This window comes from Sebastes fasciatus, chromosome 13, assembly GCF_043250625.1.
Source record: "Sebastes fasciatus isolate fSebFas1 chromosome 13, fSebFas1.pri, whole genome shotgun sequence".
NCBI classification, from domain to species: domain Eukaryota; kingdom Metazoa; phylum Chordata; class Actinopteri; order Perciformes; family Sebastidae; genus Sebastes; species Sebastes fasciatus.
In genome coordinates, this window is record NC_133807.1 from 25063606 (window position 1) to 25090344 (window position 26739).

General features: G+C 37.9%; 1 protein-coding gene across 4 annotated transcripts; it reads right to left on the reverse strand.

The window, feature by feature from the left end:
- lmx1al (LIM homeobox transcription factor 1, alpha-like) lies at window positions 1–26039 on the reverse strand. 4 transcript variants are annotated; one of them, XM_074656408.1, is made up of 9 exons: window positions 25809–26039; window positions 22710–22798; window positions 20973–21162; window positions 4567–4799; window positions 3264–3427; window positions 3047–3124; window positions 2844–2964; window positions 2611–2766; window positions 1–1621 (listed from the first exon to the last, which is right to left on the reverse strand). In XM_074656408.1, the coding sequence occupies exons 1-9, from the start codon at window positions 25850–25852 to the stop codon at window positions 1464–1466; spliced, it is 1233 nt and encodes a 410-aa protein (XP_074512509.1). In that variant the 5' UTR covers window positions 25853–26039; the 3' UTR covers window positions 1–1463. The 4 variants fall into 4 exon arrangements, with proteins under 4 accessions (XP_074512509.1, XP_074512508.1, XP_074512510.1 ...); XM_074656407.1 differs by having other exon boundaries at window positions 4558–4799; XM_074656409.1 differs by having other exon boundaries at window positions 4558–4799; window positions 25906–26036.
- Between the last annotated feature and the right edge of the window lie 700 nt (window positions 26040–26739).

Sequence of the window (26739 nt, forward strand, 5' to 3'; positions counted from 1 at the left end):
TTCAAAGATGAAACCGCAGATTGTATTGAAGATACGGCAACATTACATTCAAAGCACATCACCTGGCAACAAAAAAAGTAAGATAGGAACTCGCCTAATACCGCACAAATAAGTTACATTCACAAAAATATCACTGTAAAAATACCATGAGTCAGTGATCAAACATAATGTCGTGAGAGAATGTCACAAGCTGTAGCCGATCACTAAATGAAACACCCTATAATCCTATTTTATTCTGCACCACATTGTGAGTCTGATCCTGATGCTTTCTGCATTTGCTATCCAACTTCAGTTTTCTTTAGACCTACTTTGTGACACATAAATATCATGCTACAGTTTAAATATTTGCTGATTATCACAGAGGAAGGTACAAAATATCTACCTAACATCTAATTTGAGATGTTTGAGAAAGAAATTACAGAAATTGACTACAACATCACAGTCATACTCACATTTACATTAAGAGCACATCATCATGTGCCCAGTTTCCTAACTTTTGGGCATTATAGATCTATTGGTTTTTATTTACTGCACTGCTTCTTAATGATAACATTATAAAAGAAGGGAAAGCTAAAGATATAATCACTTATACAACCCTGTTTCCGCATAAGGCTCCTCAAATGACCCTGTAGTGTTGTCTAAATGCTAAAACAAAAGTGATTTTTTTTCTTTTTGGTCTATATTATTCCTGTCATGCATTATCAAAAACTAAGAATGTAGTTTGAAATTCACATGGAGAGTTTCTTCCTCTTTGCGATCTGTGTCCTCGAAGTCACCGGGCAAGTTAAATTGTAATCCTATCCAGCACAATATCCTGAGTTATAACTCAGGTTACATAAACATACACACTAACCTGAGAGCAAAATTGTACTCCAATCCATATACAGTATTGTATACGCTGCAGTCTTTCACGCACAATAACTAATCACTAGTCCTGTCCAAAAAAAAAAAGTTATGCAATATACTAATTTAATTTGGACCCCCAGCTGCTCGTAAGGCCTGCCAAGACTCCTAATACATGTAACTCGATTGATGAATTCACTTTCAACAACCAATTATCATCTGTAAATCGTGATATACATATTAATATGTTTGATAAGTGTCTTTTGTTTTTGTTTTTTTGTTGGAAAGTGCCATGAAATGTGTTACATAAATACAACAGGAGAAATTGAGGTCTTTTTTTTTTACATATCTTGGAGACATTTACAGTGTCTGTATTTCCAGCATGTGATTCTTATCAAGGAAAGATGGTTGGAACGTGTCGCTAATCTGCTGAAAAGTGATATTATGACTATATGCCTGGCTTTGTGACGGCCCGTGATAAAAGCTCAGGAGTGTGTTTGGGTGTAGGCTGTTTCATGGAGAGTGGTCCCACCGGCATGTTGATGGACAGACTCCATTAGCTGCATCTCTGAGGTGAAAAGGTGGAACAGGAGTAGGGAAAGGGTGAGAGTTTATAAGGGTCAGGAGGTGAAGTAGGAGTTCTGCATGGAGTAGAGACGGTCGATGGGGTTTCCCACTCGCCCTGGCAGGAGACTGCCGTCCCCCGTTGCCAAGAGGCAGTCTCCAAGGTGACCGAGGCTTCCGTCGCTGTCCAGGTCGTGGAACACCGTCTCTGAGTCTGCGGTGAACAAAAGAGTTTGCACAGCTGAAGTGGAACCGTTACAGATTTTATAACAGGTGTGTAAATATCAGACCGGCACATAAGGGTACTTCGCAGAAAGTTAGCTGCCCCCTGTGGGGGAAAGAAAACCGAAGATCCCATAGACTTCAATGCAATTTGACGAATGTTTGGATTGTAAATTTGACAGAGTTTGTATGCATTCATCTCTTGTTATACAAACATTTGTTTTATACACGTCTAATAATTATTTTCCGATATTGCCTGAACCTGCTAAATTTTGGTGAGGAAAAACTGGCATGGCCATTTTCAAAGGGGTCCCTTGACCTTTGACCTCAAATTATGTGAATGAAAATGGGTTCTACGGGTACCCATGAGTCTCCCCTTTACAGGCATGCCCACTTTATGATAATCACATGCAGTTTGGGGCAAAACGTGCAGTATTTTGAATGCAGTATAAATGTGTTATTTCCGATGTATTTGAATATTTCTGCATGCTGGGGTCCCTGAACAGTCTTGGAAATGCATAAATTGGATGTGACTGGAAATGAGCCAAATTGTATTCAGCTTTCAGGGTTTTAAGGGGTTTACTATGGAAAAGCTAAAAGAGCATTCAATTAGAGGAACTTGGGATCTTAGTACCATTTTGCATTTTAACAATAGAATACAATAGGTTGTGCTTTTGGCCCGTGGTCCACCATTAAGCTCCAGTTTTGGCCCTCCAAGAGAAAAAGTTTGGGCATCTCGAATCTAAGAAAATAATGAAGAATATACAGTATTGTGCAGTGCAACTATAACGTATAAGGCTCCATTAAAGTGGTTTGAAAGAAGGCTGATATTTACTGTAACTACTGAGACTATATTGCTGAATGCCCCCATGACCTTGACTTGTGGTTTCGACTGTCATGAGGGTGAGGGAAATAACGAAAACACTTTAATTTTGAGGGGACGGTTTGTTTTGAATTTGCAGCTTTGACCTCCCGTCTTACCATAGGAGTGGAGCTGCTCGCTGTTCAGCTGAGGCGGTGTGAGGCCGTGTCTAAATGGCTCTCCACCGTAGATATTGGGGTCCAGAGCAAGTAGCTGCTGACGTGGCAGAGAGGGATATCCCAGCATCCCATCCATGCCGTGGGTACTAGAGCCATCTGTGTAGAGATGAGAATCCCTTTAGTGTTTATTCTTCTATTCGTCTTGATCCTGCGTTGGCACGTTAAGCTCTTACCCTCGCTGTCGTCATTGCTCTGGCGGCCTCCTCTACTCGGCCCTCTCCTGGTGCCTCCCAGCTGCTCTTGTTCCTGCTGCTGCTGCTGCTGTTGCTGCTGTCTGCGAGCTATCTTTTTCATCTGAGGCACAAAAAACACACTGTGTGAATGTTCTCTTTGTGTTAAGACAGAACGGGTCCTCAGGAAATGCATAAAGTCTAACCTTGGCTCTCTGGTTTTGAAACCACACCTGCACAACGCGCACCGTCAGCCCAGTCTCAGCAGCCAGCGTCTCTCTCACCTGCAGATTAGAGTTTTTACAAACTTAACGGCGTCAAGCGCGAGTTGAGGTGAACTGCTATACAGACGATAAAATTTGCAAGACAAGGGAGTATTTTCTGGCGCACATTTCCATTGATAAAACAAGCTGGTCCACCCACCTTGCGGCAAGGCTTAGCAGACACTTCAAAGGAGGCCTTGAAGGCCCGGCGCTGCTGCGTGGTCAAGATGGTGCGTGGTCGTTTTGAGCGCTTGTGCTCCTTGCTGTCGTCACCACCTTTCCCCCCGCCGGAGCCCCCTCCACCTTCCTCATCCTCACTTTTCACTGAGCAAGGTAAGCAGACATGAAAACAGTCAGAGCAGCCCGGTATAGGAGAAGGTACATTTTCATTCATCCTTAAAGCTAGGGTTGGTAGTCTCTATTCTCTATACATCCCGACAGCAATCAATAAATCAAAACGTTAACTTTATAGATTTGTCATATACATACAGGTACATACATACATGAAATTTGACCTCTGCATTTAACCCATCCTTAGGAGCAGTGAGCTGCTGTAAAGTGCCAGGAGAGCAACTTGGGGTTCAGTGTCCCGTTCAAGGACACTTGGACATGCAGACAGTAGGAGCTAGGGATTGAACCGCCAACCTTGGTGACCCGCTCAACCCACTGAGCTACAGCCATCCCACTCACTATGTATTTACTACCTAGTGAACAAGGGAGCAACTTGAGACCCTTAAACCCCCATTTTCCCTTCAGAAGCTGCTCACTGATCTGCAGTGGAGCAGCAATGTGATTGAGATTGGCCAACACGTTCTCATTCCAACTCGTCACATACCGACGCTTTGTCAGACCCCTCGGCGTCATTTTTTGGTTGCAGTAAACACATTCTTAATGTTGTGAATTAACAAAAATGCTTTTTTAGGTTTTAGGCAACAAAACCACTTAGTTTAGGTTTAGGAAAAAAACAACATGGTTGGGCTCAAAATTACTACATTTGTGAAGTGAAAATAAAATTAAACGATGTGAACATGGGACATGAACAAACAGCTGATGGGCACGGACGTGCACAGCGATCTCCTGGATGAAAGCCTTGTGTTTGTTGGACCCATCCACCTCCCCTCTTGCCCGCCCTGTGTAACTCTTTCGCTGTTTAAACTACGTCACCACACTCCCGGTGCACTTTCCCTGAGCGTTTAATATCGACGCGGATGGTTTTACAATTGTAGATAATGGAACTCCCGGTGCGTCTACATACCGACGCTAAAGGGTGCCTTGTGCATCGGTATCAAACGCAGACTGCCGTGACAAAGCTTCAGTATTTGACGCCCTGGGGGTGAGAACGGGCCGGATTGGCTTTGCTGAAAAATCTGTTGAATGCATAAATGTGTGAAGATGTATGCATAAACTTTGAATTGATTTAAATGTATTCCAGGGAAAGCAGCCTTGTAACAAACCTAATATACCTGACTCAGTCGGTGTGGGACTAATAGCAGCCAGCATTTCCCTCTCCTTCTCGTAGTCCATGCGGCAGAGCAGCTGGCCCTCTTTCAGCACAAACTCATCACCTCTTTGCAGCCGGCGTTCACACTCGCAGCAGGTGAAGCAGCCGAGGTGGTACACCTGGCCCAGCACACGCATGATCAGCTCCGAGCGTCCAATCACCTGCAGGCAGGCGCTGCACTTCCTCACAAACAGCCTGGAGGGGCACAGAAAGACACATAATTATGAAGGATACCTACACATAAATTGTAAAACACGGCATTATGGGAGTGCAGAAAAAAAGAAAAGTGAGGTAATTAAAGATGGAGGCGCAGTCAAGGAGCTCCGACACATTTACCCTCAGCTTAAACGATTCTGGAGATTAGCATAGTCTCTTAATTAAAGGTCGTATAAACATTACCCAATTCACAGAGCAACAAGGTGAACATCTGCTGAGAGGAATTACAGTAGTCGGCATTTATATATTGTATTTTCTTTTCTCCGTCGTTACAGTAGGTGGCAGTAGTTAGCTGATGATAAGAGCTGCCTGTTTCCCTTTTAAATCCTTAAATGTTTGATGAGGTAAACTCCAGTCCATCCACATCCCACCCACAATCTTAAAGTACTTATTTAACTCTTAATACAGAGTCTTTCTCAGGTCCATTGCTTTTCCCCCCCATGACCCCTTTCCTCCTTTTGTCCCTCCGTCTCTCCTCCTGTGAGATGTTATAACCCTTCAATTTCTGTCCTGCCTCGCCATCTCTTCACATCCCCTATTTCCATTCACTGGGCCTAAGTCTCTGCCATTAAATTCCTCTCAAATCCCTGCCTCTCGCACTCGGTTTCCTCCCCCCCCTCCCTCAGCGGTATTTTTCTGCCAGCATTCCCAGTTCTCCCTCACGCCCTCCCAGCCTGCCTCCCCAGTTCACTGAAACTAATAAAGACAGGATTAATTAGATTGTTGTTTAAACAGTGCGATGGCCAGACAGACGCTGTAAACTCATAACCAGGGATTGGGGATAGCATGGGGTTAATCTCTCTCCTCTCACTTATGCACACTAAAACACACTTACACACACAAACATAGACACACACACACACACACACACACACACACACACATGCATGCGCACGCACGCACAGGCATGCACACACCCAGGGAGTATCAGTAGTCTTGACATTGACTAGTTACCCACGTTCACCATCATGATCATGATCTGGTGGTGCAATCACGAACTATGTGCCGGATCACCAGATTATAAGAGTTACCAGGTGGTCAGAGCAGAGGTGTAAGAAAGAGAAAAGGTCAGCGGATGCAGAAATAGCACCAAAACCTGGACAAGAAGGAAGGGAGGGTGAGAAGGGGAGTGACCAGGGGGGAGGAAGGGACAAAGGCAGAAGTGTTGACGCTCCCTGACTGAGTGATAGGAAGGTGTTGCTGCCCAAATCTGGAGTGTAAAGAAGGAGCCAGGTCTGCACATTAGAGCTCCTAATCTGTGATTCTGTCCCAAACGCAGCTGCTACGGCTAATCTTTCTCAATCCATCTGCCAAACGCTCCCCAAATTCCCCAAATGACAGTGTCGCTAATTTAACATCACAACGCAAACACACAAGTGTCCCATAAAACAGCTCTATTGTGGCAAGACTTTAACTAAAGGTTGCTCTTTTCTTATAGAAACATCTTAGAGAGCTGCTCCTATACTGTAAAATGTCTGTAAAAACCTTCATAATCATCTAACATATTCTACAAAGGAGAGCGATCACCACCCTCGCTCTCTTCTCCATCCACTTCGACACCTTAAATGCTTCCTTTCACTGTGAACTAAATACAACAGAATTGTGACAGGATTGCTTGACATAAGACTGATGATGCCGGTGGTTTAAGTCCCACGCTCCCTAATCGGGGTGTACACAGCACGGCAGGAATTTACTCAACATGGCAAATGAAGGCAACTTGGGGCAACTGCCACAGAGGGGGGTCTGTAAGTAGATCAGTCTAATCCCTCTAATAGAAGTATCATTCACACTGGCGCTGACCAGGCTTGGAGCTTCATCACGTGATGGTTAAAGATCAGCAACATGAGTTAGGTACTTAGGTTCCACACCAAATTTATACCGTTTTTCATGTTTTGGGTGGATCTATAGGTTTGTTTCTATATAGAAGCCTTCTATTCAGAGATTTTATTAAAATAGATTGACGCTTTTGCATTTTATGACATCTATCATACAAACAGGCAAGTGTTCCTGAATATATCTTGTGGTTACAGCTGATTATATGTTTAGAGCTGCAACGATTAATCGATAAGTTCATTTTGCACTTCTTAAAGTGAGAAAATACATTTCATATGTCAAGTATTTAATTCACACAGGAGTATAAAAAAATATAGACAGTTATCAGAAAACATGCTATATCACGATATATATCGTTATCGAAATGACCTATATCACGAAAGAAGATTTTGGCCATATCGCCCTATTTTATATGCGTGTATATGTGCAAATAAATAAATAGAGAAATCTCAGAAATTCTTAAAAATCTGGGCAAATGAAACCAAAAGAATATGCAATGCAAGAAATCATTAGAGGCAAATGAGAAAATATTAGTTTTTTTCTGCAAGTGGAAGGAAAGTTTGTGGTTCAGTGTTGGTGAATCATGGCTGCACTGACTGACGTGACTGTACTGTATATATTAGAGCTGCAACTATTAAATTAATCGGCAACTATTTTGATAATCGATTAATCAGTTTGAGTAAATTTTTTAAAGAAAAAAAAGTGATTTCAGCTTCTTAAATGTGAATATCTTCTGGTTTCTTTACTCTTCTATGACAGTAAACTGAATATCTTTGAGTTGTGAACAAAACAAGACATTTGAGGACGTCGTCTTGGGCTTTGGGAAACACTGATCAACATTTTTCACGTTTTCTGACATTTTATAGACCAAACAACTAATCGATTAATCACAAAAATAATAGACAGATTAATCAACAATGAAAATAATTATTAGTTGCAGCCCTAAATATGTTTAAATTAGGGCTGTAAATTGATTAAAATATTTAATCGCAATTAAGCACATGATTGTCCATAGTTAATCGTAATGAATCGCAAATTTGTTATCTGCTCAAAATGTACCTTAAAGGGAGATTTGTCAAATATTCAATACTCTTATCAACAAGGGAATGGGCACATATGTTTGCTTTATGCAAATGTATATATGTATTTATAATTGGAAATCAATTAACAACACAAAACAATGACAAATATTGTCCAGAAACCCTCACAGGTATTGCATTTAGCATAAAAATATGCAAAGTCAAGCCCAATAGACAACAACAGCTGTCAGTGCGTCAGTGTGCTGACTTGACTATGACTTGAAACTGCATGTGATTATCATAAAGTGGGCATGTCTGTAAAGGGGAAACTCGTGGGTAACCCATTTTCATTCACATATCTTGAGGTCAGAGGTCAAGGGACCCCTTTGAAAATAGTCATGCCAGTTTTTCCTCGCCAAAATTTAGCGTAAGTTTGGAGCGATATTTAGCGTCCTTCGCAACGAGCTAGGTTTTCTAGTTTCATGTGATACCAGTATCTTCACTTTAGTTTTAAAACTGAGCCCGCTACACCCTAAAAATTGCAAGCTGAGTTAATCCGTTAAAGAAATTAGTGGCGTTAAGACGAAATTGCATTAACACGTTATTATCGCGTTAACTTTGACAGCCCTACAAACAACTAATCGATTAATCGAGAAAATAATTGACAGAATAATAGATAATTGTCAGTTGCAGCCCTATATAGGTTAAAATATAAAAAAGATGAGTTTAAGACAATCCAGTTTTTATTATGTTATAGATCAACAATAAAACCATGACTTTTAAAGTTTGAATATCGCTAATATAGCAGGCATAATTTTGCATCAGTAGGAAAAAAATTATATTTTCATGAAGCTGACTAGAGAAAGTTTTTTCTTGCATTTCAATTTCCGCTATAAAAAAAAAGTGGAAGTTAGAATTTAAACAGCTGAGGTGTAGAGTTAAGACCAGCTGTGAACAAATCTATCAGAAAAGATATTTGGATTGCTTTGGATTTAGAAAGCTTTCCTTTAATGAAGTGACGTGTGTAATATTCATGATATGTACTGAATTACAGAGAAGAGAAGTGCAGACAGAAGACTGTCTGCTTATGAGCTTGTGATCTACAAAAACCTCAGGAACCTTTATGTTCGATGCTGTGGATTTCTGAGGGGTTAGGGGGCACAACTAATTACAAGCCCGCTGATTATGAGATCAAAAAGCAGAGAGGCAGGAAAAAGTACTGGGTGGTTATAATCAGCCCTTTCCTTCTCGCTTTATTCTAGATCCTCGGCATACAAACAGAATAACAGAATCCTCATCGTCTCCCTAAGCTGTGTCATGTGGCGTTGTTTTGCCTGTGAGCTCTGACAAGCGCGACATTGTGTGGACCGCAACACAATCATTCCATAAATATGTATGTGTCTTAGAGCGATTACAGTTGTTGTGCTTGCTTTCATAATTTATGAATATTTATACAGGTACGGGTGTGCTTATACTAACTCTAGGTTTGGAGTGCCTCTATGGGTTTGGATCAGTTGTGTGTACGTGAGCTTAACTTGGACAGATTAAGGCTTCACTCTGAAGATCTGCACTCATTTTGATTCCTATAACCTGCAGTTTAAGATGCTTTATGTCTCCAAACAAGGTATTCATGTACTATATATACGTTATGTGTTCACAATGACCACACAAATGGGTGTTTACACGTTCCCTGAAAATGAAGGTGCATCCGAGGATCCATGCTGGCGATACAAAAATAACAAATGATATGCAACAATCTTACTTTTAAGTTCGGTTTAGTATCCATTTCTTAGATGTGTGTGTGTGTGTGTAAGGATGTGTGTGTGTGTGTAAGGGTGTGAGTGTGTGTGTGTGTGTGTGGATGTGTGTGCGCGCACTTTCAGCGGATATTGCTCTGTGAAGCAAAATGGCTCAGAGCCAGGGTTCAGTAATCACATCATCTCCTTTTATTAAATCTCCCTGCACTGCTTCTGTGTTATTAAAATCTCCCAGCATTCCCCACGATACTCGCTACCCCTGCCGCCACTCACTCACTCACACTCACACAAATACACACATGTATATATATATATATATATATATATATTGTACAGTCACACACACATACGTGGGCATACATGCAGCCACATACACACATAAACACAAATATGCACAGTTTGTGTAAACACAGATAAGGTGCCCGGGTACAAACATCAATAAAACACTGACAGATGCTGTCATGTGTGCACCGTATCCATCCATACGTCAATAAAGTAACATCATAAGCAGTCCTCTTGCTCAATGCTCTTCAAAATTTGTAAAAAAAGGCTTTGTAATAGTTGTTATCTCATGGCCACGAAGGCCGGCAGTGTATGGAATTCATCTTTAGAGGCATTTCTGCACACAGTTATACAGTTATACATGTCTCGAAATCGCTCACACTGGTAATAAGACCAGCTCAGTATCCATCCACGCATCAATAAAGTAACATCATGAGCAGTCCTCTTGCTCAATGCTCTTCAAAATGTGTAAAAAGCGATGTAATAGTTCTTATCTAATGGCCACAAAGGCCAGCAGTGTATGGAATTCATCTTTAGAGACATTTCTGCACGCCAATCTCACAGTTACATATCTCAAAATCGCTCACACTGGTAATAACAGCAGCTCAGTAACCATCCACGCATCAATAAAGTAACATCATAAGTGGTCCTCTTGCTCAATGCTCTTCAAAATGTGTAAAAAGCGATGTAATAGTTGATATCTAATGCCCACGAAGGCCGGCAGTGTATGGAATTCATCTTTAGAGGCATTTCTGCACGCCAATCTCACAGTTATACAGTTACATGTCTCAAAATCGCTCACACTGGTAATAAGAGCAGCTCTACATGAGAGCAGACTATAATATTCAAGACCTAATGTAATGTACCTGAGTAAAGTAGCAACAGAGAAACCTGCATGACGTGCACGGTCTGCGTGTCTATGGGTGTGTGTGTGCGAGCTACACCTGATGCTACCAAGAATGAACGCTATGTGCGAGGACATAGATGTGTGTTTGTGTGCGTGAGTGGGCGTGTGTGTGTGTGTGTGTTAGTTTAGATAAAACAGTTAATCCCCAGGCCACCAGAACGCAATATCCTGTCTGCCCGTTTCTCATTTCCTGTCTGTCTCTGGCGGAGTGGGAAGCAGCGGGGAGGGGGGGCGGCGGGGGACAGCGGGACCCGTTGCCCCAGAAACAGGAGATACAGCCGGTCGATTTGAGAAAAGTCTACGCCGATCTCCCTATCTCTCCCTCTCCGGTGCGACCCCCTATTCTCTCTCTCTTTTTTTTTTTTTTTCCTCTCCCTCTCTGCTTTTATTATCTCAGATTTAATAAAGCCAAGGCGAGCAGCTTGTTCTGCCATGAAACATTTATTAGCTGTCTGTTATAAAATTGTTGTGGGGGAGGAAAGATGATGGGGTCTCATCTCACATTATGCAAAAACAGTGGCAATATCACCCCCCCTCCTCACACACACACACACACACACACACACATGCACCCAGACAAAAATCTTCCTAAAAATCTCAGACACCTCGTCTTTACCTTCTTTATCCCAGTTCTAAACCTCTCTCCATCATCGAGATTTCTCCCTGATGTTCTTTCATTTATACCATCAAATCTTACTGTTCAAAACACAAAAACTCCCCCATCCCTACTTTCTTTTCCTCAGGCACACCTCCAACCATCAACTGTTGAGCTGCAGGTTTAGTTCTCCTGGGTAAGAGAGAAGTGTTTCAGAACCACATGCATGTATCACGTGTAGCCTCTCACTGGGATTTATACATACTAGGGCTGCAACTAACTAGTCCATTTTCATTGTTGATTAATCTGTTGATTATTTTCTTGATTAATCGATTAGTTGTTTGGCCTAAAAAAAGGTGAAAAATGTCGATCAGTGTTTCCCAAAGCCCAAGATGACGTCCTCAAATGTCTTGTTTTGTCCACAACTCAAAGATATTCAGTTTACCGTCATAGAGGAGTAAAGAAACCAGAAAATATTCACATTTAAGAAGCTGGAGTCAGAGAAGTTTGACTTTTTTTCTTAAAAAAATTGCTCAAAATGATTAATCGATTGTCAAAATAGCTGGTGAATAATTTAATAGTGGACAAATAATGGATTAATTGTTGCAGCTCTAATGTATACAGTACAATCCTGTCAGTCAGTGCAGCCATGATTCACCAACACTGAACCACAAACTTTCCTTCCACTTGCAGAAAAAAACAAATATTTCTATCTCACTTGCCTCTTGTGATTTCTAGCAATGCAGATAGATTTGGTTTCATTTGTCCAGGTTTTGAGATTTTCTGAGATTTATTTTATTTATTTATTTGCACATATACATGCATATAAAATAGGGCAATATGGCCAAAATCTTCTATGCTGATACAGGTAATTTCGGTAACGATATATATACTGTATAGATATATATATATATATATCATGATATAGCATGTTTTCTGGTAATTCAATAAAAAAATAGTCTATATAAAATAACCTCATCGTAAAGCCTGTTTTCGTATACTCCTGTGTGAATTACATACTTGACAAATTAAATGAACTTGAGCGCAATACAAACATAACCATTTTAAGTGAAATTATAGAGAAAAAATTTATAAATACAGGCCTAGCCTATATCACCCTACAAACAATTAAGAAAAATATATATACGATAGACATTTTTATATCGTTTGGACGATATATATCCTCATATTCCCCTGCCCTTATATAAAAAACATTAAGAATTTAAGAAAAAGTTTTATCATTATGCAGAAGTTGGGAGTCAAAATGGCTTATGAAGATACTTCAATAGTCATACTTAAAAAAGAAAAAGGATCTAAAAAAATAAATAAATTCTGCTGCCACCCTTAACATGACATTTTCTCCTGAACAGTAATACTTTACTTTTTTAATAATGTAATGCCATTTTTAAATCTCTCTCCAATTTTAGAGGCAAATATCTCAAAATCTGATAAAACCCAAACTATCTGCATGGTTTGATACAACTAGAAATATTTGTTTATTTTGTTGAACAGACCTTTTAAAACCGTGATTGTTTCCATATTCAGACTTAAAGGTCTTATTGATAACATTTTTATATAGACAAATATTAAAAATAAAATAATAATACATCTAGAGAGCTTTAAGAAAGGTGCCGAATAAAAGTATGGCTCTTCCTAAAAAGAAATATTGTGATTGTGAATTAATCATTTAAAGAATCTTGACGTGTCCAAAGTGAATGTTTTGTTTATCTCTGTGGAAGATATCTGACGTTTGGTTCCCACTTCCAACACGGCTTCTGGGTCAATAGTAAAACAACGTTGGTATCAGGTGGTATCTCTGGGTCGTCAGTTAGTGTTGAAAAATCTGATAAATGGCTGAGATTGACGGTAAGTGCCTGGCAACGACTTGTTGTGAAGTAAATGCAATGGAACAGTGGAGGGAGAATAGCAATAGCACCTTTAATATCTTAAAAGTAACTCATTAATATGACTCATTAACCAGAGTTGAGGTGCTAGCTGATGGGGATAAGGGCTTGTTGTCCTCCTGACGTGTCATTGCATAATTCTGTCTAACAGTATTTCCCTGCAGCCCGACAGTGTCAGGCCTGTCATCGCAGGACAGCCACAGAATGCTGGGTAATTAGCACCGTACCCAATCAGCCTCCCCGCCGCCTCCTCCTCCTCGTCCCCATCCCGAGACACAAAGAGCCGCTGAGGGAGGGGAGGCGATTAAGAGAAAACAAGGGATAAACGGGGAGATAAACTGTTTGGTGTCATCGCTGCCATCAATCTCAACGAGAAGGAAATGAGGTTTGGAATAGAGAAATATTATTACAAAGCAGACAGTGATGAACGAGGTAACGGATAGAGAGACAGGGAGGGAAACGGTGGCTGAGGGTGGGGGTTTGGAGGTGGTAGAAGATGCTGTTTCCATCCTCAGACTCACAAGTTCACTCACATAAAATGCAGCGTAACTTGAGAGGATACTGTCAGGCCGTCAGTGTTAGACTCACATATAGCTACCTGGTCAGCAGAGGGAGTTTCCATAACGGTGGCGGCGGGGTCTCCCTCTCTCTGTCTGCAAACGCAGGGTTTGTAGACCTAGATGTAGTCTCAGTGCCCTCCACCCCACAGAGTGAGGTATTAAACCCCGAGGTTTAGTGAATATCCACCCCGGTGACCTGTTTTTTCACAGGGCTGAAGCCGCCTTTATGGGGCTTACAAGGGAGCTCGCAGGCTCCGAGCAGCCAGACTACCCTCCAGTCTGTCTAGGCTCAGCACTATTGACCAGGGAACACTGGCCTTATACTGCTCGGTTTGGCAAGGAACCATAATGTCAAAGATGATGACTGTGAAAAAGGATACTGAAGACGGTAGACAATATTCATGCATGTCCGTCTGCTATTTCAGGTGGTTTCATCGTATTATTTTCAATCAGAATGATATTTAATCTTTCGGTAACTTTAATTCAAAATGTTTTTACTTATAGTAAACACAATTAACATACACTTTGAGACCAAATTTCCTTTAGATCTTTGGGAAAATGTTACTATGTTAGTATGTCGAAGAAAAAGTCGTAAAAAAGTTATAGCATAGTATGTTGAAAAAAGTAATTGTATAGTATATCGGAGAAAAAATCAGTATAGTTAAAAAAAAATTCATAGTATTTTATGTCCAAAAAAAGTCATACTATAGTATCTTGAAAAAGGTCATAGTATAGTATGTCGAAAGAAAGTTATAGTATAGTATGTCCAAAAAATTCATAGTACAGTATGTAAAAAAAAAAGTCATAGTATAGTATGTAGAAAAAAAAGAGGTAAAAAGTCATAGTATAGTATCAGTATAGTATCATTACTACTCAGACTTCCTGTTTCTGATATAGTAAATGTTCCATCCAAGTTTTTCTTCCCATCTTGCTGGTTCAAATGATGCATTGCACCATGCAGTGCATAAAAAACATCCATGATGGTGGTATTATAGAGTATGGAGGGAAGCCTTGCCACAAAATTACTCCGAAGCCTCGTGTTGAACATCTGGTCCATAACAAGAGGGATTTCCAGAGAATTTCTTGAGGTTTCAAAACAAAAATAAATCCACCAAAAAAAAAATCTGCAAGATGCACTTGAGTTTATTGTGTCTAAATCCCCTCATTTCCATAACAGATTGAGACGAGGGAATCTCTAAACTGGAGGCATACCTCCTGTTTTATTACATAGATAAGGAGTGGCAGGAGGGTGAGCACTAATTTATTACAAGAAGTTTCAGGGACTGAACTTGAATGTGATTCACAACTGAACCTATATTCTATATAGTTATAGAGAGCTACAGGAATAAGTCCTGAAACCTGGAAATGAGTTTGCATTTTAGCACTTCCGGTTCCCTCGTCTGGAAGTCAATGGGTTTTTAATTTTATGCCTGAAATAAGGTCTGTGGTTAACATAAGCTGAAGAGATTTTAACATTTTGTTCTACGATATAAAATACGTCAGTAAATATCCCACTAATGAGTTTAGAAGATTTTATGTGCGTTTGTGTAAAAAAAGGTTGCTAACAAGTGGCTAAATGAGACTACTAAACGTCATGACGCCGATTCGTCCGCCTTTAGCTTACCAACGTATCCTCACGCAACGGTTCGTATGTTCTTTAGAAAAAGTTATTCCTCCTTTTTTGTTAGATTTCCTACGAATGTCCAGCAACACGTGTCAATTCCCGCTCGTTACATGCATGCAGTCTTTTCAAAATAAACTTCCGTCTCCACAGGAAACAATGTCCTTAGGTTTAGGCAATAAAACTACTTAGTTAGGTTTAGGAAAAGATCATGGTTTGGCTTAAAATAACTCCGGAAGTGGCAGAAGTACAGAAGTTACCTGACAAATAAATCAACGTTGACTTCTAGTTTCACACGGGACACGAACAGCGATCTCCTGGGCGAAAGTCTGGTATTTTTTGACCCACCCATCCACCTCGACGTCCTCCCTACGAAGCGTTTGTCACTCTTTATACTTCCTGGTTCATAATTACGTGAATTGCACAGGAATTTATTTTGTGGGATATATATACATGAACTATAGTGCACTAATTTTCGTAGGTATAGCTACGAACGGTGTATGAGAACTGAGTTTAGTGCTGGTGACGTGAAGTCATGTGACTGTGGTGTAGTTTGTTTATAGCCTAACGTTAGCTTTTTACTTGCCAATTGCATTCACACTTACAGTAAATAATCATAAAAGTGGGGTTCATTTTTGGGGATTATCTTGCTGAACAAAACGTATATATATCATAAACTATAAAAACCAAATGGAAAAATCCCACCAGCTTTTTGTCGAGGGAACCAGGGTGATGCTAACTTCCTGGTTGGCTTACAAAAATACGTCATCCGTGCAGCACACTATGCAATAAACAGTATAGTGCATGAATATTTGGATTAGGATTATGTGTTTCACCCTAAAAAGCACCGTTATGTAGAGCAACACAGTGATCAATTCAGAATAATTTTGAAGGAAAACATCCATTGAAAGCATTAAACATGTAAATGTTGAATAAACTTTTGCCTGGAAGGCGGTTTAGCCCAGATGAATCAGGGTGGGGGATGGGTCACATTTCAAAATTAGATTTGTCTTCTCATTTGAATTGATAGCAGGCTTTTATTTTTTCCACCTCAGCAGAATAATTATAATTAATTATAAAAAAAAAATCATATATAACTAGATGTCAACATTTTCTTTGCTGTAAAGTGTGCCTTTTAGCTTATATGCAGGGGAGGAGAGTTCTGCCTGTGTGCCGGCCGGGTGATGTAATCAAAGCGAAGGATGAATTAAAAAATATTTTGACAAGCCAGAGATGGAAAGTCGCCCAGTATGAGCAAGAAAAGCCTGCAAGATGTCGTCTTATTACCACGCATGTATACATCTCATTTTGCACAGATACTGTTCTATTGTTCTATTATTGTACATTATACATTCTGCTCTATTTTTTATTGTATATTGCACATAGTGTCCTTTCTTTCTGTATCTATTTTCTTGTATTTATTACTTATACTTTGTGTTTCCTTATAAACGGCACTCAGAGCGGAAGGCAAAGGAACAATTTCATTGTTCAGGGAAACTTGTTTTAACTGTGCACATGACAATAAATGCTTTGACTTTGACTCATCCACACATAATGTGTAGCCTATACACATCCGGCTTCTTTCAACCACCTGGAACAAGGGTGTAAGAAAATATAGAAAATATAGAAAATATAGAAAATATTGAATATTGCGATATTATGTATTGTGATACTGTATAGATTTTTGATTATAGTTAACATGCAAAGATGAACTCAGTCAATACTTTTTATACTATTTGCAATCATATGTCCCCTCTCAAAGTAGTGCTGTGATGTTGGATGTTAAAGGGACGGTCGGTGATAAATGCAAATGCAGATCTTACTGTTCTGATTGCATAAAAAAAAGTAAACTCTCTTTTACTCAGATTTCATATGGTGGTTTGTTCTTTATATTCTGACAGATTTCCTAAAATTAGATTTTTAAAAATCGCAATATATTGTATCGCAATACATCGCAATATATTGAATCGTAACCTTTGTTTCTTCAGTCCTACCTGGAACTTAAATGGAACCAAGTAGTGGGTTAAAATAAAAACAAGCATCCCCTAATAATTTTATGAATTACCTCAAACATTTTAAGCACAAATTCTTTGGCATCTATTATCTGTTACAATGCACACACCTGCTCCAGATGGGAGGGGTGGTAGTGTAAGGCGCTGATGGACAGACTGCAGGGAAAACAAGGAGACATTGTTGCTGATCCGCTGAAGGTCACGGGCAGCGCTGCGTGCCAAGTCTGGCACCGACTCGCACAACAAGGCAACCATCCATATGCAATGTATAGGGGGCTAAATCAACACCACAGTGAATGAGCCGCCGACTATTAATCTGGATCCACAATTACAGCCATTACACGAGGGGAGCAAATACGCTTTTTCATTCCATCACTGAAAATTGAAGACTATCTATGATGAGCTCCACGTTTCCAGATAAATGTCACACAATGAGACTTCCACCAGTCAGTTCCTCTCTCTCTCTCTCTCTCTCTCTCTCCTCCAGATGTCAGGTACAGTGGGAGAGTCGGTGCTGCTGGATGCCGTCTGACACTTTTCAAAACAATGATAACAAGCATCGGGCTCGTCCTTCAGCTGTCTACCCCTGGAGCTCCCACCGCTGGCACACCCACTGACCGCAACACACACACCAAACAACCCAAACACACACACACACGCATGGTATGGCCTCAAAAGTTGAATCATCAAACAAAAAACAGGATATTTTACATTTTACAAAGCAAGTATTATCAGTGCAGTATGTCCAGACAGTGTGCATTGCATTACTGTGGAGCATGAAACAGCAGTATTAAGTGTTGTTCATTCAAAGGAGATTGTGGATATAAACACTATAAATCCAGATCCATAATTATAACTCTATGATCTGCAACAGTCAACTACAAATAAATGTCATTAAATAATTACCACAACTCTTAGCTGGGGAAAAAGGGGCTCATAAGTTTCTTCATATAAGAACTCTGTTACGTGCCAAGAAGCTCCAGTTAATCATTTGAAACCTTAATAGTCCCTCAAATCCCCTCAAGTGGCCTCACAGATGGATGAAACATTTTACACACCGTCTGTCAGCACCATATATTCTATATCAATGTGTTACACAACGCGAAGCTATATCTGTACCATACGTTCTAATTTAATAATAAATAAATAATAATAATTCATGAATTATTATATAATAAATAAATAAATAATAAATTAATTAATAGGCATTTTGATGTTTTGTGTTGGTACAATTTAAATGAAATGGAAGATTAAATTTTTTTTTTAAAAAGAGACGCTTTTCATACCTTACATATTCAGTATCTTTTGAATTTATGTGGACTACAATTGACTACATTTAATTTGTGCCCAAAGACTTTATTTAGTATGATGAGGAAAAATGCCACAACATTTGTTCTGATTTTTCAAAAGTCTTGAAATTTGGTATGGACATGCTTTGGGCAAGTATCTAACAGTACATTCACAACAAAAATCACACTTTTATTAATAGTAAAGTTTTTTTTTTTAATTTGGAAAAAGGCTAACATTGTGTTTATTATATATTTTCTATATGAAATGTTTGTTTCATACTGCATATCATTGCTGTGTATTGGTAAGAATGTGCTGATACAATACGTATCACGATACGAGGATAACGATGCGATATATTGCGACACTTTAAACAAGGCGATATATTGCGATTTTTAAAATCAAATTTTAGAAAAACTGTCATTGTATAAAGTAAGTTAAAAAAAAAATCACTTTTAATTGCAATGCAATCAGAACAGTGGGATCTGCATTTGCATTTATTGCAGTCCCTTTAACATCCAACATCATAGCTTGAGAACGCACATACACTGAGAGGGCGCATCTCTTTGCAAATGTCACAAAGTAGAGTTCAAATATACTTATATACTTGATTGTGCTCCTTGTAGTTTCTGAGATAGTAGTATTTGGGCACATGGGACTGCTGTTTTGTTCCTAAAATATAATAGAATCTATTGCAAAAACAGTAGTCCCATCATGTGCCCAAAGACTAGATATAGTATGATAAGAAAAACTCACTTTTCAGCCAAACGGTTTCGCCGAATGTGAAATTTTCTTCTCATTTGTGCTTTATAGGCAAGCCCCGAGAACACTTCAGCTTCAGGCACAGATAGGTTAAATGAATCTATGAAGCTTTTCTACACAGCCGCTCTGTGTCTGTTGTAATGCCGGAGTTGTCGGTTGAACATGAAATTTACAATACAAAGTAATTTTTGTTAGATATAGCGTGGTAGCATTTCCTTACAATGTCAGCAGAACACTCATATTGCCTACTTTATCATTTCTAGCTAGACGTCTGTCTTAAGTTGTTAAAGATGCATTCATGTTTTTAGTGAAATTTATGGTTTTTTTTAATCAGACTTGTGCAATATTACTAACTCGTGTAAGGATCATTTGTAATACTTAACCTTTCTTACATTAATATGCTCAGGAACTGTCAAATGATGCTCTACTTGTTTGGTAAAAGCAGCTGTTTCAGCCTGAAGAATGTACTAGAATGTGAATTGTATAAAAGAGGTGTGTTTTCTCTGGATATTTTTCCAGGTTTATGCTTTTGTTCGGGGTGTTAACAAGTTTTTGACTTGGTTATTTATCAGTTAATCTCATATAAAGTCTTTAAGAGACTCTCAGCATGCTGAAATAAAAAAATCTAAAAAAATCTGATTTATTCCTCATTGCCATATCGTCAGTATTTGCACCTGTTTTTATTTGTTTTTGTTTTTAGTTTTACTTGACAGACAAATTCTGTTTTAACTAATTAGTGGGTTCAGTTTCTTGGTGTTACTAGCACAAGCTAGCTAACCACATTAGTATGTAGACTTGTAAATAATTATCAAATATAAATATATATCAAATTGCTGTCACTAAAACTTGACCAGCTATCCAGATAGAGGTAGTTTCTTATGTCTTTGCAGAATAAGAGTTTACTTGATGTAAGAAAATATTGGGTATTGTGATATTATGTTTTGCGATACTGTATCACTGCACTGATTTTTAATTAATAGTTTACATGCAAAGATTATATCAGTCAATACTTTATTTAATTTGAGGGTCAAAGTAGTGCTATGATGTTGGATGTTGCAGGAACGATGATAAATGATTGATGATTGCATAAAAAATTAACTGTGTTTACTCAGGTTTTATGCACATGTCGGTGTGTTCTTTATGACAGTTTTCCTAAACTATATATAAAAAAAAAAATTGCAATATATCGCCATGCTTACAGTATCGCAATATATTGAATCGTAACCCCTGTATCATGATGCGTATTGTATCGACAGATTCTTGCAATACACAGCCCCAACTTTAACAAGAGAAAAACCCTGAAAATAAAAATATGCATCACCAAAATTCCTGCACTCTGAAGAACAACCTAGTTTCAGCTCTATGATGAGGTCATGCATTACTGATTACTAGGAAAGTTTTCTCAACCTGTAGATTAGCATGTGGTCCTTTAACTGGTCTGAGAACATGCGAGTATTTTGCTTTTATTGCATTATTACTTTAAGTATAGAGGGTTTGAGTACTTCTTCCACAGACTCTGCCTGACTTTCCCATTCAATCAGTGGAGCAAAAACAAACAGTAAACCCTGGTCCAGTGTGTGTGTGTGTGTGTGTGTGTGTGTGCGTGCTCTTACTTCTCATAGTCGTGCTTGCAGTACAGCAGTCGGTCCCTGCAGTAACAGGTCCCGGTGAGCGCGCTCAAACACACGGCGCACTTGACACAGGTCTCGTGCCAGGAGCGCTCGTTCACGCGCAGCAGGAAGCGGTCAGCGATGGGAGACTCGCAGCCCGCGCACACCTCTCCACCCCCCCTGTACTCCGGACCTGGATGGAGGGATAGATGGAGATGGAGAGAGAGAGAGAGAGAGGGACAGAGAGGCAGGGTTCAAATATTTAACATTATAATGAGTCCAAGTCACTAAGTCACCAACAACCCCATAAAGAAAAGTTGACTCCCTCCAAATTTACCATCTGTAAAACACTGCAAATGCATAACCTGTTATATTTTTTAATAATACAACTCAAATGTGTTTATTTTACATCATTTGGCACTTACTTCAGACACTATATTACCACAGTAATCCATCCTGTGCCGGGTACTCACTATAGGCAAAAAGTTTATAGAATAGAATAGAAAGCTTTATTGTCATTGTATTAAATACAACGAGATTCACAGTTACCACTTCTGGTCAGTGCTTTAAAACAAATATTTGACAAGACTAAACGAGGCAGATATAACATATATAACAGGTAAAACACACACAGTTATAAAGCAAATAAAACAGGTAAAGTAGATGTAATAAATAAATATAAACAGAAGTGTTACACTTATGGTGTTATGGAAACCTTAATTTTGTTTGTACATTTTTTTAAATCTCAAATCTTAAAAAGTCCTTACAGCATTAAAATACGAGTTTTTGTGTACTAGAGTGGTTTATTATCCTTTAGAAAATATTATTTGTCATTACTATTGGACTTGGAAAAAGTATTAATTTCATTATATATATATACAAACATAATGTTAGGCATTGTATTTCTCCTATGGTGTCCCTCTAATATTCCCATAATATTTTGTGCCCTGAAAGTGGATTAATTTAGGTAAGCAGTATTGATTTTGTCATATTTTATGGATATTTTCTCCTAATATTCCTATGGGGATTTATGTTGTGTCAATACTACAGTGAACTTGATCATGATGATAGTTCCATTTTATGATATTTCTTCCTTTATAATATCCATAAGTAATAAGTTTATGACGATCCTTGATATCCAGATCATTTTTTTTTTGTGGTGATAATATTTAATGTTTCATATAGTGAGATACACACATAACGTTAGGCATTTTATTTCTCTTATGGTGTCCCTCTAATATTCCCATATTATTTGTGCCCTGATAGTGGATTCATTTAGGTAATCAGTATTGATTTCGTCATATTTTATGGATATTTTCTCCTAATATTCCTACGGGGATTTATATTGTGTCAATACTCAATAGCTACAGTGAACTTGATCATGATGATAGACTACTTTATGATATTTATTCCTTTATAATATCCATAAATACTAAGTTTATGACGAGCCTTGAAATCCAGATAGTGGATTCATATAGGTAATCAGTATTGATTTCGTCATATTTTATGGATATTTTCTCCTAATATTCCTATGGAGATTTATAAAGAGTCCATAGCGAGGTTAACTTGATCATGATGATAGTCTCTTTTATGATATTTCTTCCTTTGTAATATCCATAAATAGTAAGTTTATGACCAGATCTTTTTTTTTTTGTGGTGATAATATGTAATGTTTCCTATAGTGAGTTTATTCCGTTTGGGCCTTTATGCAGCAGAGTGTGACAGAGTGAACTAACTCACCGAAAGGCGTTGAGGATGGAGGCTGTTGCTGACAGGGTTGCGGGCTCTCCTCTGTTTTCATCCCTTCTCTCCTTCCCTCAGTGGGATCGCTGCACAAACACACACAAAACGCACCGTTTCTGACTAAAATACCATAAAAAATCACTGCAATTAATCCGTTTGCACATAAAGGACATAATGGGACAAAATGTAGGCCGATGCACGCAGACTTAGAAAATATGCAAGTGTTTTTTAAGGAGACATTTTAATCCAGAATGTAGATCAATAATTAGATTTCTAGAATTCGAATTCGAATTCGCACACACATAGCTTGGATTTAATTAAAGTTATTAAAGACAGAAATAACAATGGTAAAAAAAAAAAAATGCAAAATATAAAAAACAACACATCCATTTCTGATTATTTAATAAAAATCTAAATAAAAGGAAACATATTTTTTGGTTAATAGTAGGTTACACTTCAGGGCCCTAAATCTCTGATATCATCAGCCTTTAAATATCACTGGACAATTCAACAAAAATTAGATAAAATTGTGAAAACACTAAAAAAAAGTACGTTATAGGCTACATATCTTACATTTCACATTGAATAATCCCACTGTAGTTTTAAAAAAAATTTTTATTATTATTTTGAAAATATATATGTTTAAAAGTTTTCTGTAAAATTACGTTCAACAATTTAATTATATTAGTTCCAGGTTTCTAATTTGCACATCAATTTAATTAATGTGACTAAATGAATTATTGCAGAAGAAGCATTAAAAGACGCTGAAGGCATTTTGGATGCCACAAAATTCCCTTTAAAAGTCGACAAAAATGTCTTTAATTTCTCTCCAGGTACTTTATTAATGTGGATAGTTTTGCTGTGGCCTTATCAGACTCTGTGGTATTTTTTTTATTAGAATTAATAGATGCACCATAATATGTATAGTCTATGTTCCATCAATTGGATATTACATTATACATTTTTTGTGATATTTGTATTGAATTTAAACATTTATAATACGATTACTTTTGTGAGGTTTGGACATTTAGCCTTTTAAATCCTATAAAAACAGAAGAAGCTATTGAATATCGGGTAATTGCCGCATCGCCACAGAAAATGAACTAATGAAATAAAACAAATGAATTATGTTAATTCAGATAATCTGATTTGATGTTTTGCCTAATTGCGGGTTGAATACATTACTGACATTATTTGTGATAATTACAGCCTGACACTCTGATAATGATTATATTATATAAATGTTGAAAAAGATTTCACCTGGAGCTATAATATAATTGTCACATCATATGAGGATCAATAAGATCAATAAATTGATCTGTAAAGTTGATGCCAAAGACTGACATTCAAAGAAACAGTGGGAATATTTTCTCGGTTTTGAAGGTAATAACCAACCTTTTTGTGCTCAGAAATTAATATCGAAACAAGTAATGAGTTTTTAAATAAAACTGTTGAAATGGACAGTATTACCCTCCTGATATGAAAAGTAAAAAGACAAAGTTGATGCGTCTGTTTTGGTCCAATAACTGGATGTGATCACTCATAGAAACAGCTGTAAACTATAATGTGATAATGCAATATTATCCACGATAAGCATCAAATAATCTCCAAAGCAACACATCTATCTGACTGAAACCCAACCTGTAATAAAACCAGTTCTCTTCTGTTTGTTTGGATAAAACAAACCAAATCAAAAGATCCTAATTCATCAGATATAGAAAAGGTCACTGTGTGTGATGGAGAAAATGACTTATACTCTAAGAGTGAAAGAACATGAGTTTAACAGAAAATGGGAAAAAAATGGATTCGGTATAGAAATAAAGACATAAGCATAATGTATAATTGTATTGACAATACTGTAAGTTATTGGAAAATGTTTTAATAAAAAAATAACCCTGTATGTGTACTGCATCATCAATTGTAAACTGAACCCCTCGCTGCACTGTTGCAAGTTTCGTTGTTATATTTGTGTTTTATTTCTGTATGCATAAAAGCAATAAAGACTAAAAGTGACAACAAAAAAAAAAAAAAAAGGTCACACAAAATAATGTTGCAGACATAAAGAGATTAACTCATGCAACATTATTTGGGAAATCACTGACAACCTGTTCTTTGAGTTCCTGTAATCTCGGTTTGCAACATTAAAACCTGGAGAAATGTATATATGAAAAGTAAAAAGACAAAAGTTGATGCGTCTGTTTTGGTCCAATAACTGGATGTGATAAAAAAAAAAAAAAAGTGAGAATATTTTTTCGGTTTTGAAGGTAATAACCAACCTTTTTGTGCTCAGAAATTAATATCAAAACAAACTTAGGAAATCTGTAAAGAGTTTTAAAATGGACAGTAAAAAGACAAAGTTGATGCGTCTGTTTTGGTCCAATAACTGGATGTGATCACTCATAAATAACATCTGTAAACTATAATGTGATAATGAAATATGATCCACGATAAGCATCAAATAATCTCCAAAGCAACACATCTATCTAACATGTAATAAAATCAGTTCTCTTCTGTTTGTTTGGATAAAACAAACCCAATCAAAGATCATAATTCATCAAATATAGAAACTCACTGTGTCACTGTGACTTCATCTATTTTTACCTGAGCATTTAAAAAAAAAAAACACAAAATAATGTTGCAGGAATAAACTCATGCAACATTATTTGGGAAATCACTGACAACCTGTTCTTGAGTTCCTACCTTGAGGTGAAACACACTCCTCCTGAAATCTCGGTGAAATATTATCCACGATAAGCATCAAATAATATCCAAAGCAACACACATCTATCTGACTGAACCGGAAATAAAATCAGTTCTCTTCTGTTTGTTTGGATAAAACAAACCGAATCAAAGATCATAATTCACCAGATAGAAAAAAAAGGTCACTGTGTGTGATGGAGAAAATGACTTATTCTTTAAGAGTGAAAGAAGATGAGTTTAACAGAAAATGGGAATTTTAGGTATGGATTAGGTATAGAAATAAAGACATAAGCACTGTATGAGCATTTAACACAAAATAATGTTGCAGGAATAAAGAGATCAACTCATGCAACATTATTTGTGAAATCACTGACAACCTGTTCTTTGAGTTCCTACCTTGAGGTGAAACACACTCCTCCTGTAATCTCGGTTGGCAACATTAAAACCTGGAGAAACTTTGGGTCAGAAAAACTGAACGACAAGATCAGTTCACCTGTTTTATCTCACAGTCCAGCGTGCATGTTGCTCTACGGTAAAAATCCAAAGACCATGATGATGATGATGAGGAGCCAAAAAACTACTGTCTCTATTGTCTCTCCTCCGTTTTCTGCAGCCAGCTTCGTGTGTGCGCTCCGGCTCCGTTTCGTGCGTAAAAAGGCGCAGAGGGAGGAGATGGACAGACAGACAGACAGACAAGGAGGGAGGGAGGGAAGATGATGAAGATGATGAGGTGGAAGATGAGCGATGATGCAGCCTATTGATAACTCGGATGAGGATGATCTTTTGCATTTGTGTTCAAGGTTATAGACGGATATGCACTATCTGTTTATTTCATGTTTATTTTTATTTATAGCTTATTTTGTATATTGGTAGAATTTCAATTTTGTTATTCTTATTTTATTCTAACGTTTTTATCTATTCTTTTGTTATTATACTGTTTACTTGCACCAACAAAACCAAAGCAAATTCCTAGTGTATACCTCTAACACCTAGCAATAAACACGATTCTGATTCTGGTTAGACTTTAAAGAGGTTGCATGTGGACACGTGAAAAGACTCTCCACATGGGGAAATGACGTACATGTTTTATTATATGCTTCATGTTTCTGGTGAAATATGATCAAAAAGGACAAAGACAAATGAAGATTATAGTCAATCATAATTTCATTTTAGACATTAGAACATGTTGCCTCACTTTATATGCAATTAAACTATCTAAAGTGAAACATGCATATGAATGAAAAAGGTGGAAGAAGGAAAAGTGACATCTCAAAACATGCAATTTAGAAATATAAGTGGTTTATTTCCCTTCTGCTATTGTGTCTGT